General features: G+C 38.9%; 1 protein-coding gene across 4 annotated transcripts in view; it reads right to left on the bottom strand.

Moving 5' to 3' along the window:
• Positions 1 to 13,201, bottom strand: part of LOC133660202 (ankyrin repeat and IBR domain-containing protein 1-like) — a 42,260-nt gene extending 29,059 nt beyond the window's left edge. Inside the window, exons 1-6 of one of the 4 annotated variants that reach the window (XM_062063478.1) lie at positions 13,088 to 13,201; positions 8,356 to 8,636; positions 6,134 to 6,434; positions 3,149 to 3,331; positions 2,342 to 2,459; positions 685 to 893 (exon numbers count right to left, since the gene is read on the bottom strand). In XM_062063478.1, the coding sequence (XP_061919462.1) occupies positions 685 to 893; positions 2,342 to 2,459; positions 3,149 to 3,331; positions 6,134 to 6,434; positions 8,356 to 8,636; positions 13,088 to 13,090 (1,095 nt within the window). In that variant the 5' untranslated portion in view covers positions 13,091 to 13,201. Of the gene's footprint in view, positions 1 to 684; positions 894 to 2,341; positions 2,460 to 3,148; positions 3,332 to 6,133; positions 6,435 to 8,355; positions 8,637 to 8,852; positions 8,956 to 12,458; positions 12,844 to 13,087 lie in introns of those variants that run through there. The other 3 variants (XM_062063479.1, XM_062063480.1, XM_062063481.1) reach the window with 3 other exon arrangements.
• Positions 13,202 to 13,709: the final 508 nt, after the last annotated feature.

Here is a 13,709-nt window from a genome sequence, read left to right as displayed (position 1 = left end):
ACACATAGATTAATAATAGAGACATGGTGTGTCTGCATTTTCAGTCAGTAAGAGGAGGGCGGATCATTGTTAGAATGATTAATTAGATCGTTATTTATATTTTCTCAAAATATGTTGTTTTATTGTTTTTGTTAATTTTTATAAATTCATAGAATAATTCACAGGACACAAAATGACTGAGAACAAAAATGATTTCAATAAGTAATAGATAATAGTTTTTGACATTGTTTTGCTCAAACAAATGTATGCAATAAAAAAGACTAAGGAAGTAGTTTAAATATTGTGCTAATATTGTTAAACTGTCAATAACACTTATCATAAAAACATTCAACATTTTTAAGTTAATATATGTAATTGGTATTGGTATGGGCCGATCTCACCCCCGGATGATCAGTATTGGAACAGGCAGCATAAAATCCTGATCGGAACATCCGTAACTATAGCGTATATATTATATATGCAGGCCACAAGTAAACAATTGAGTAACTTAGTTTTAAAACACAATATATGCATCAATTTATCCCTTTATGTGATCTTACAGATTCATTTTCATTCAAGTAAGCATAAAATAATCATATTCCTTTATGTGATCTTACGGATTCATTTTCATTCAAATAAGCAGGAAATAATCATTCAAGTAAGCAAAAAAATGATAATTTAGAGTAGATTGTGAGCTTATCTCACCAAAGAAGAATCTTCATCAGCAGTGTTGAGACTGATATGGTCTGGGGAGGTGACAGAGGAGCGAGTGGTACGTGGTGTTCGAGGCGATGGCAAGGTGTCCCAGGCGTTACAGCCACTGGGAGGCGGGTTGGGCATCTGTACACCAGAGCGTTGGCAGCATTCCTCTGCATTGGTCATCCAAGCCTCTAAGAGTTTTTCTCTGTCCCAGTCTGTCGCCAAAACATTTTAACAGAATTCAGCAATGACGACAACCTAACCTTTGATTATAGTCAATGGTAAAAAAAATAAACAGGTTATGACTATGACCTTATTAGGCCTTATTTCTTTCTATTGTCCAAGTGAATCTACAGCAGCTGATAGACACCTCACTTCAGTGGCAACCACTGAAGCCTCTCAAACAGCCAACAGCATAGAACTACTGCCACCTGGTTTCCTCTTTGAGAATAGCTTTTCTATTTTACACTGGCACACAAACACACTTGAGAGCTCCTCGGGATGACTATTGAAATTGTGAACAGTACTTGATTTCAAAATTTCACATGGAAATGTCTGTTTAAAATAAGCACAACCTGGTCAACTGTGCAATTAGGTCATTATCAGCCGCCAGACATGTTTCGCCACCAATCAAAGGCCCCGTATTCTAAATGGCCTCATTTAGATAATGAATATTGCAACAATTTCTCCAATCTCCATTCAATTAAAAGTCTTCACTCGGGATGACCCTACAGTATCTTCATGCTTTCAGGCATTAAAATTAGGTTGAAATTAAAAGTTTTTCACATTTGGTCGTATATTAAAACTTGCCAGAAGGATTGGACAAAAAGAGACAGCTAGTAAGTACGTAACAATAACTAGACTATTATGGAAATTAAGTGATTTTTTTTTAAATTGGGTTGAGGACAACATATCACATTCCTGTTACATTGGTAGTCCTATTCCTGTGATCAAGGCAAATAAATATAGCACATTTGTGGGGTATTTTCCCATCTACACCCTGAAAGTATGTTTCGTGTGTAGCACACACCCCACACTGCATCAGACTCTTGATCCAACACAACAGAAGGTAGATGGTAGTGTTCTGTAGTAGAAGTAATGTTAAGTCACTCTGATTAACGAGTCAATGGGGGCTTGGGCCGAAAACTTAAGATAGAAAAACAAACCTGTGACTCGCTGACAGCGCAAAGGCCTACACTCATATAACCTTAGTCTGCCCAGTCCCATGATAGCATTATCACTGGGCCTTAGAAAAAAGTTTCACTCGGCTAATTTATATGTAAACGGGCTACGAGAGGGACAACTAGCCAGGCACATTTCTACCACATTCAATGCCCAACAACTTTTTTTTTGCTTTATGTTAAACCCCCAAATGGCATTCCTTCTGCTTAAATACACTGACAAAAAGGTCAACGCTTGTGAAAACAAAGTATTCTTAGTGGAGCTAATAAAGACCCAGAGGAATGCTTGCAACATAATGGTATTTTTTGCAGGGGTGGAATGTTCCACAACTGCTCCATCTTATCCCGCAATGACTGTCTATTGCATGATGATCTCAAGTTATAAGGCTTCTATTATTGGAATACAAATTTTGTAAGTTTTCTTTACTGATGACAAGTTAAAATTCTAGCATTATTGCAGTGTAATTGATTGTCCAAAGTACCATTGGCGCGTAGCAGTGCCTCTGCCGTGAAGAGCGGAGCTTGCAGCATGTCTGCCGTCTCCACTATGAGCATGTCTTTTAGCCTCCGTAGATCCTGAGGTTGCAGGCCCTCATACAGCTGGATGGGATGAAACAGGTGGAAAGGGTGAAAATTACATGGGGTGGGGAAAAAATATAATTGAAAAAAAGCAACAACAAAAAACATGGATTTACAGGAATGAGAGTAAGCATACAAACCAGTGATTCTCAAACTTGTGGCACAGGAGTCACTTAAATATTCAAACACAGTGTTACCGTTCAAACTGTGTGTAATGTTACAGTGGCCAAAAATATTAAATATACTTGTAAATAAAACCTCAGCCTTGTTTTAATGAATATTTACCTCAGCCTTGTTTTAATGAATAGTTATGCCTATTACGCTACTTTATTTTAATGTTGTTCATTATTGGTGTGTTTTCTGAGGTGGTACTTGGTGAAAAAAGTTTGAGAACAACTGAAATAAACAGATACCATCTAAATCAATTGTAGTGCATTCACAGAAATATGAGTCACAAGTATTAAGTATAACTAATAAGAAAATACTGTTAGAAGATGTCCATTTTGCATTTAAGACCATCTATGAAATTATCACCTTGGAAAGACGATTCAATTCAATTCCATTTCCTTTATTTAACCAGGTAAAGACTCATTGAGACAAAAATCTATTTTTCAAGAGCGACCTGACGATACAATTAAGCACTACAGAAAAAGATGACACCAGATAAAGTATGTGTAGATTTTACCACCTCTTGATATGACATTGTGTACCTCTCTTCTGTCAAGAGATGCGTACTCGGCTTCAATACTCTCCGCCTCAGGGGCTAGTGAGAAGACCATCTGTGACTCCAGGCACAAGGCCAACTCCTTGTGGTGCTGCTTCTCAGCACAGTCACACGGAGTCTCGCGGTTTTCATTCTCTGCAAAAAGGTCCGCGCATCTCTGCACTAAAAACTGAAAAGAAGAGCACATTTATGATGTTTTAGAGGGACAGAATTTGTTAAGGCAGGCACTTACTCGAGCGCAATATATTTTTAGAATTTTTGAGAGATTTGGTATTAAGAAATACTGTACATTAATTGTGTTTATTATTATTACTTTACAGATTACACCTGCACTTTAATGTTATCTAACATTATAGTCAGGTGTGCCATCCAGAGGCAACTCCAATTCACCATACTTTATTGGAGTTGGTGTGTCTTGTCCAGAATTTACTTTTTGATTAGATTAGCTACAGGAAAATTAATGTAAGCAAACATGCTAATCACAGCTGTGCCAGGAAGAGTGACACAGGCTTTTATTAGGTTTGACTGCAGTGTTTCTTGTTAATATAAACCTTGCCTAACAAAGTCAATGACTTTCACAGAACTATAGTATCTCATGAAAGTGACTACACTCTTCACACTTCATTAACCATTTGTATTACTGTATACCTGCTGAGAAAGGACAATTTTATAAAAATGAAACATGGATATATCTTAGAGGAATAAAGCTTGTAATTTTGTAAAGATTTATTAACCCACTGAAAATGACTACACACCGCCTGTTTTGTCTAAACAGCTAGCTACACAAGTCAGTACCAAGATACAGTAATGGTGTCGTGCCTACTGTCAAACATCGTGTGGTACTGTAGTGTCATGACTGCTGTCAGCTTTGGGGTGCAGCAAGGAAACATGAATTCCATCATTCACTGTGACATTCTTAAGTGGACCACGATCTCCTTCCTTTGGAAACACAATGGCGGCCCCAAACACACAACTCCAACTGCTGAAGAAGCTGAAAGTATTGAGTGTCTAACCTGTCCAGACTTAAACCCAACTGAGCATAAGATATATGGGCCATTCTCAAGATGCAATGTCACGGAGGTTTTAGGACTCAGGGTTAAAAGAAAACTCCAGTGACAACCAGTGCAGATCTTAAGAGGATTAAGGCAATGCGAGATAATGATGCTCAACAAATATTGACAATTTGGGCACAATTTAGACATGTTAACTGTGAAGTGTACATGTAGGGATGGGCGATATATATTGCAGCCTCTTACGATAATGATATATAAGATATATTATTCGGTATGTAAATGATTATAAAACAATTTCAAAACGGGTTACAAAGGCTCCTGATTTGGCTGCTATGGTAACATATGCGTCATTTCCAGTTATATTATTGTGTCAAAACTATTATTAACCTACTTGGTAATTTACTGTTAATATGTGGTTACTTTCTGTTGTAACAGGGTTCTTTCTACACTTTTGTTAAAATGTAATAAGCACTTATTTTTTGTTGAGTAGTTTTGGGCAATACTACAAATGTGGGTATTGATCCAATACCAAGTAGTTACAAGGGCAGTACTGGTCATACCAATGCTGATACTTCAAATTTTCAAAATATTAGAATTATTAAATTTTTATACACAATTATAATCAGACAAAAACACACATTAGCGGTGTGACAATATCAATTAAATATTTAAATGATGTCCTACTATTGGCTCTGATTTAAATCCTTTGGTTTTTGCCATTGAAGCCCTACTGTGTCCAGGGACTTATTTCTTAAATGTATAAAAAATAAAAAAAATCACAAAAGATTTTAGATGATAAAAAATTTGCAATCTATCCACTGCAGTATCGACCTCATACTGATATTATACTTGGTATCATTTTTCTCAACATTTGTATCGATTCACCTACCTCTGTTTATATTCAAGAGCTCAAGCTTGCAGTTAGTATATCCTCCTACATTATTCAGAGTAGAATGTCAGCTATTCCTCATCCTCCAATGAGAATGACACGTGTAAGAAAAGCAGTTAATTTGCCGCCATGGAGGCGAGGATTACTGACTTACAAGTGGATTTTCACTGTAGAGGGATGTTAGCCGCTAGCGAGAATGCTGTATTGTGTTGAGGACGCGTTTGTTCTCGTCGCTCTCTAATTTGCGAGACACAGCTAGAATGTGTCATTAACTTGCATGATCACGATATAACAATACGATTGAACGCTCTATCGTCGGCCAAATGTATATTGTATATATCGCACAACCCTAGGATTGAGTCATTTTCAATAGATAGTAAATCTATACTGCAATAGAAGCTGTACACTGACTACACTAAAAGTTGTCCAAGTTTCGTTTATCTAGTATTGTGCCAAGAAGAAATCAGAAAAAATGTCGCTGCAACGTGGAGGGTCTACTCACTTTTATGAGATACTGTCCACAATTCTTTCTTTTCAAAAATGTGTTTCTCGCTTGATGAAACAACCTGGTACTGAGGTCATGATTTTATTTAGGTTAAGCTTGGTTTTACATGTGTGTCTGAGTGTACCTTTTTAGAGACAATTACAAGTGTATCACATACTTACAGATACAACGTTGAACCCAACTGACTACTCAATTTTCTTGTACCGAGCTACACAACTTTCAGTTATTTCCTTTATAGCACATTGCAATAAAATTGAGTTTTCAGTCTTTTAGCATCTAACCTTACTGCAAGGATTTCTGGCCTGTAATAAATGGTTGTGATAAGGATGACAAATATTGTTACTTTTCTTTGACACACAAATGGCCTTGACACGCGAAAGAACATCCGCCACTTGTCTTTATTCTAGAGTCAGTTATCTATAAACTGTTGCTTTTATCTTCCTTTACTTCAAACAAGGGTGCCTCTTGCTTTCCATCCCCGGGTGGTTTGATCTATACACTGGTCATATTTGAGAATATTTTACACAACACAAAATGACAATTAAAAACACGGTGCTGTTTTACCTCCACACAGGTCTTCATTCCCGAGGCAGCAGCATAGTGCAGACAAGTATTTTTCCTATTGTCTGTGGCATTGATATCGGCCCTCTCATATTCTCCATGGTCCAGCTTTGCTCCGGTCCAGGCCAGGATGATTTGCAGACACGCTGCACGTCGCTGCTCATCTTCATATGGCCGTGAGATGCGGGGTAACAGCGCCCCCGCTGAGGTCATGATCAGGGGCCCCATGCAAAGAAGATGCAAAGAGGTCTCATTCTGCACATTGCGTTTGTTAGGATTTCCATCTTTGCTTTGGACAAAAGACCTAAAAAGTAAAACAGAGGTATCCCATTTAAAATGAGTGAAATCTCTCATCACTCTGTTTTTTCGCTATGTCTATTGATTAACCACATCACTTTGGAAGAAACATTAAACACAAATTGTGGCATTCACACAATAAAATGTAAACATTACGTGGCACTCAGGCATGTAATGATCGGATAATTTCAAATCAATGTTATTGTGACCAAAATTATAATTATCGCGGTATTGTTGAATGTGCTCACAGCCTCACATTGAAATATTTTGACCAAGTTATTTTTTGATATACCTAAAACAAATATGCTGTTAGAAAACCCACTATTTTGCATGTTTTGTGTTTCTTATGCTTCTTTGATAGTGTTTAAATCTTAGTATTTTATCAGTTTTGATAGATAAGCTTTTATTGTTTAAAAAAAAATTGTTTTTAACTGTAGCACTTTAAAGATTTATTTAAATGAAACAAATAAAAGCTTTTACTATTTGTAACGGGCATTGTGGTGTCCTACTTTGTTCAGCGCACCTTGAACGTAAAAACACTTCCGTCTTGTATTCCTTTCACAATGGAATGATCACACTGTTATAAAAGAGCAGTTTGTAGGTTTAATATTCAGAATTGAATAGCCTATAGTTGCTCACACAGCAATGTGTTTATATACGTTTAGATTGTGGTATGTTATTTCTTAATGGGTAAAGACATTCATTTCTCTTGTTTTCATGTTATGTTATGTTTAAGCTTGCAAGCTGGCGCCAGTCTGTCTGTGTCTTTATCAAAGTGCAGTTAACAATCATGTTTTTTCTATTATTTTAATGTTAAAAGAGTAGTAACTGCCTCTAATTCAATTATTTATGTTGAATACAATTATATTTCTATTAAAATTATATGTCTCCCCTTTGAGAGGAAATATCAGAAAAAAGAGCTAATATAGAGTCATTAGCTTGTGAGGTAGGAAGCGCTTTCAGGCTCGCCTAAATCCCTCCCAGCATGCCACATTCCTACGAGTTGATAACAGATGGCTACGTGGAAAAACAGATGGGACACACACGTATAGAGGCAGGATATGAAAAACTTTGATATAACGCCAGACTTCAACATTAAATATTCCCAAGAAAAAACATTAATGACAAATGGATGACTCAACTGAAAAATAATTAAACAATAATTTTTTGTATTTTCTTAATAGGTTGGAAGCTAAATATTGTTTGTCTATCTGTGTTGGCCTTGCGATGGACTTTAAAATGAAACATTCTCAAGAAAAAACAGTAATGATGAATGTATGACTCAATTGAAAAACACAAACAATATTTTTCAGTATTTTCTAAATAGGTTGGAAGCTAAATATTGTTTGTCTATCTGTGTTGGCCCTGCGATGGACTTTAAAATGAAACATTCCCAAGAAAAAACAGTAATGATGAATGTATGACTCAATTGAAAAACAATGACTCAATTGAAAAACAATCAAACAATATTTTTCAGTATTTTCTAAATAGGTTGGAAGCTAAATATTGTTTGTCTATCTGTGTTGGCCCTGTGATGAAGTGGCGACTTTTCCAAGGTGTACCCTGCCTTCCGCCCAAGTGCAGCTGAGATAGGCTCCGTTGGCCCCCAGCCCCTGAACCCGAGAGGGAAGAACAGTCGAAAATGGATAGATGGAAGTTAAATGATCAAATTTTTGCACCATAAAAGTGGATGGCAAGTGGCTTTCACTACTTGCAAGCTACCAGAAGAAGGCACAATTAAATCGGCTCAACTAACACGCTCATATTCTGTAACCAGCGCAGTGGCCTGTCTATAAAAAAGTCCTAAAAAAAAAAAAAAGGGGGCAGTATGGAAATGCCCTCCCTTTTTAATTAATCCCTAAAAACTAGTTAAAATCTCTTTTGAAATGTTTATATTGTGTACACTTTTGTTTTGGTGAGATTCTGACCTGAGTAGTCGTGTCATGGCGTGTCGGGCAGCATAATGGAGCGGAGTGTTGTGCTGGTAGGATTCTCCATAAGTAGAGTTGGGATCCAACGCTTCCTTGAACTGCAGGTTGCTCTCATACAAGTGGCAGGCCAACATCTCATCCCCATTGATGAGAGCCTTACGAAACTTGGTCGCCGTGTTCCCCATCTCCTTCCCTGTGGATGGTTCAGGATCTGACACTGTAACCTCTTGGGTCCTCTTTGATTTACTCAAGTCCAATGTGCAGACATACTGAAAGTCCTGAAAACACAAAATAGGCTTTAAATTCCCAGATTCCAAGTTCCAAAGGTTCTTGTTAGCAGCAAAACTAATAAACAACTGCTAACTGAGCTTCATGCAATTTAATTGTCCAGTCATGAAATAATTCAATTCAAAATGCTTTTGAAGCTAAATCTATTTAGACCACTAATTCAAGGGTCCCCCAAGAATGAACAGTTTTCCTTCCCTATGACTCACAAGGAAAAGCGCTTAATATCCAAGGTCGACAAGGCTGCTCTGCACACAAGCCGTGTCAGGATCACACACTCCGCCTAACCGCTTGCCTGTGCTTCTCTTTTCATTTTTTGTTTCGTTTGAATAGCTCATGATTGTGCCAACAAAGCTCACACTGAGAGAAGAACACAACTTCCGCTGGCATCATCGGAAGCTTCCGCCTTCCCCCACCAAAGCTGCCCATCCCACTGAGGTGAATCAGCGTGTGACAAGATATCCTCAAACAACATGCACAGTCAGCACTTCACGTCCGTCAGAGTGCCATATGGCAAGATAAATAATACTTCTCTCCAAAATGCAAAATTTTATTTTCTGTTATGATTCCAGCGTCTTCCTTTTGCACACGAGCATTCTGCTCAGATCAAGGGCTACACAATGGTGATGTGCCGATTGATCAGCTAACTGATCAGTAGCAGACGTTTTTGTGAAAAAGTATATGATCTCCATTGCCGATTATAGCACTTTTTTAATGCCGATCACAAACGCTGATCTCCTCTGGCAGACACGTATAATGAAAATTGCATTGAGTTCCAGGTATAGTAAAGTGCTATATATATGTGCAGACCATTCATCATTCATTTCTTTGTAGTCCCTTGGCTGGCTAGCAGCTAATTATGTGTCTACATGCACAGTGTGGAGCCGCTCCTAAGTTATTAATAACCTTAATTACAGCAATAAATTGCATTTCTTTGTATCTATGTTGTTATTCTTAAACTGTCAATAGCACTCGGCATAAATAAATAATAATGGATTAGATTTATATAGTGCTTTTCTAGACATTCAAAGCACTCTGGAGAACTGAGAATCCATCATTCATTCACTCCACATTCACACAGGACGGTGGTAAGCTACATTTGTGGGATTTATGGACAAATAGCTGCCTCTGACCACCACCAAAAAGTCATTCAGATTCATACACCAGTGTGAGCGGCACTAGGAGAAGGGTGGGTGCAGTGTATGCCAAAGGACACAACGGCCGTGACTAGGAGGGCGAAAGATGGAATCGAACTAGGAACCCTAAAGTTGCTGCATGGTCGCTCTACCATCTGAGTAACGCCGCTCCAATTGGAAAAAATGTACAGTTAGTACATGTGATTAGTATCGGTATCAGCAACATAAAACCCTGATCGGAACATCCCTACTACGAACGTTGAAAATTGTTTTAGCGAGGATAACGCTCAGCAGTAATTAAAACTGTTGACTTTGATAAAGTCAGATTGGTTTTATATGGATCTCATTACAGTGTACAGGTTTGCCTAATATTTCGCAACTGTCTGGTAAGAGATGATCTAACATTGCAAACGTCTCGGGAGACGATTGGGTAGATCCAAAAAGGGGTAGGGGGAGGAGGGGTGGATCTACATGGCCTGGGCTTGGAACTGTAGAGGGCAAGCTTTTGGCCAGACAGCAAGCCCCCCCTCTCCACGTGGCTGGTGGAGTTGCCGGAATGACGGCTCATGATTTTCTGTCGGGGTTTACTCCCTTAGCCTTACCCTCGAGTGGGTTGACCGCAAGGCAGCGGTGGGTTTTGAGATTGGAGATTTCCTTCTTCTTGATGGGCTGCCTTATCAGGTTTACGAGCCCCGTCTGCCCGAATGCGGCAGGTAGCACGGGGGTACATCTTTACCCGTGGCGGCATGACCTCGACCTGACTATGTTTGCAAACGACTTACAACATGGTAAAAACAACAGTTTATGTTAGTGCATGTGCCTCCCAATACAAAGGTCCTGAGTTCAATCCCGGGCTCGGGATCTTTCTTTGTGGAGTTTGCATGTTCTCCCTGTGACTGTGTGGGTTCCCTCCAGGTACTCCGGCTTCCTCCCACCTCCAAAGTCATGTACCTGGGGATAGGTTGATTGGCAACACTAAATTGGCCCCAGTGTGTGAATGTGAGTGTGAATGTTGTCTGTCTATCTGTGTTGGCCCTGCGATGAGGTGGCGACTTGTCCAGGTTGTACCAAGCCTACCGTCCGAATGCCGCTGAGATAGGCTCCAGCATCCCCAGCGACCCCGAAAGGGACAAGCGGTATAAAGTGGATGTTCAGGGTGGAGGACAGAGTAAAACAACTTGCACTGAGCCTAGTCTATAAAATCCGCTACACCTCCCTGATACCGAAGTACATGTCCAAACTACTTCCTTAACGTAAATGACCGCCATAACCACAACACCAGGGGGAGCTCCACTAACCACGTTAAACCTAGATTCCGATCTAACAAAGGTCTTAACTCATTCTCTTTCTATGCCACATCAGTGTGGAATGCGCTCCCAACAGGTAAAAAAGAAAGGGCACCTCTATCCTCCTTCAAAACCGCAATAAAAGTACACCTCCAGGCAGTTACAACCCTAAATTAACACCCTCCCCGGATTGTTAATAATCAAATGTAAACAATCAAATGCAGATACTTTTTCTTATGCCTTCTGATCTCTCTCTCTCTCTCTTTTCCACTACTTGCTGTACATATCCTACCAAGTCAGACCTACACTGTTCCAATATCCATTTCTCTGTTCTCAATTGTTGATGACTGATGATAACAACCAAACCTAACCTCTCTCCACACCCCGGATTGTAAATAATGTAAATAATTAAATGTGATTATCTTGTGTGATGACTGTATTATGATGATAGTATATATCTGATAGTATATATCTGTATCATGAATCAATTTAAGTGGACCCCGACTTAAACAAGTTGAAAAACTTATTCGGGTGTTACCATTTAGTGGTCAATTGTACGGAATATGTACTTCACTGTGCAACCTACTAATAAAAGTCTCAATCAATCATAGAGTGACTTATCAACCACAGGCGACATAAATTATCATCACCCCGGACAAAGTGTTTTTCCCCCCTTGTGACCTTTAATCATGTTTTGCCTTAGTTAACATATAAAAGCAAGTTTCAAAGTATACAGGATTCAAAACACAAAGCCTAACTGTCCCACGTTAAAGACTGGCACTAACAAAACAAACAAGATGTTCCTCTATTGAGCGAGTTTAAACATCTGATCTTTGCTCAGTTATATAATACTCAATACGGTTGCTACCCACATATAATGACTGATTAACCAAGCTTTAAAAAGTCGCTGCTCCGAACAGCAAAAGTTATAAATAAAATGATTGCTCTGTATGGTTTCCCTCTTCTCGCTTTTTTTTTTTTTTTTTTGCACAGGCCTGAACTCCGATCAGGGACATGTTCGCTACCTTAATCCGACTATTGCTCGGCGTTGTGTCCAAAGTGTGGTCCACGGTGACACTTAGTTAACACGTAATTACATTTCTGCTCAGCATTACCGTGGAACGGTCAACTGACCACAGACAACGTTAGCTAAAAAAAAATAAAGAAAGAACCATTTGGTTAGTTGACATGTTTGTCCTAGATTAACTCCCTGCACATAACGTTGACTGCTTATTGTGTGTTTTTAAACAAACAAAAACATGACGCTAACATCTGCGTTGGCTGACGTCAGCGAACACGATAGCTCGCAAGCTAGCCGCCACGCTAGCCAACTTAGCGTGTACAGTTAACAAAGTCACTGTAAACAATGGCCAACAATCATTGTTTTACTTACACGCGTGGCACATTCCGCTGCTTCGTGGAATCAACTGTCACGGGCTGTGACAATAAACGTTGATGAAAACGACGCTGGTAGGTGTCATGAGTAATGTGAATGTTGTTCCCCGAGCCTGGCAACTCTGCTGGCTGCCACCGAGTTGCCAGTTTCGGTGGAATTCCCCCCGTACGAGACTGGGACGCTTTTACCTTTGTTTTCGTCTTATACTCGACGTTAGAAGCAGGCAGCGTGACGGCGGATGTTGAGTGTAGACAAAAGTTCGACAGACGCAATGTAGAAAATATTATTCCCCTTTATGTCTATTATCGAATGGGTTAGTTTCAGTATCGCGGAAAACCGATTTCTGTTGTCACATGGCAACGTGGAAGACATAACTTGTTCTGTTAAATCAACTCTACAGGTCGAACGTGGAATAGCGCAACATATTGCTACTATCCATCCATCCATCCATTTTACCGCTTGTCCCTTTAATCAAATAAGTAGGTATTTAACTGCCGTGATGTTTTCTGCATTACGTGATCTTTTCTCACTTTATTGTATAACTAGCTGGTCTTAATTGGTGTAACACATCTGAAACCAATAGAATCACTCTACAAAAAAACCTTACAAGACAAAAGTTTACTCACCATCGCTGTAATAATAATTCCAAAAAACAATCTGCTGATCTTTGATCTCTTTTATAAATGTAAAAATGCCTGTCTGATAAATAACTGTCTACAATGGTACAATGGATTAGCTCCGCCCCCAAAATGACTACAATAAATACAGAACAACTGGAACGTTTACATCTCGTATCAGGACCATAACCAGGGCAGACTGTGGGGTGCCTGAGAAGAAATCATATTTAGCTCTAAATTATTTTTCTCTTCCTTATTTTATTTTTATTTCATTTGATTTTAAGGCAAGTTACCTGGCATTTCAGCTCCCCCTTAATTACCAGAATGTTTGTAAGTATGTGGTGGTGAGCCTGACCTATTTCTGTTGTTATTGTTAATGGTAGAAAATGGATGGATGGATGGATGGGTATATTGTTATTTGATGGTATATGTATACTAGGGATGTCAAACGTACGGATCCGGCCCGCGAACAGGTTTTATCCGGCTTGTGGGATGAGTTTGCTAATAAGTATAAAACTTAGCTGAAATTTTTTAATGAAAGAAACTGCTGTTCTAAATGTCTAATTATTTGTATCTATGTAGGTTATGCTACATATGTAAAAATAATAATAATAATAAATAAACCACATGA

Source organism: Entelurus aequoreus, linkage group LG11 (assembly GCF_033978785.1).
Source record: "Entelurus aequoreus isolate RoL-2023_Sb linkage group LG11, RoL_Eaeq_v1.1, whole genome shotgun sequence".
NCBI classification, from domain to species: domain Eukaryota; kingdom Metazoa; phylum Chordata; class Actinopteri; order Syngnathiformes; family Syngnathidae; genus Entelurus; species Entelurus aequoreus.
The sequence above is the reverse complement of the archived record's forward strand: the minus strand, read 5'-3'. Positions and strand labels throughout refer to the sequence as shown.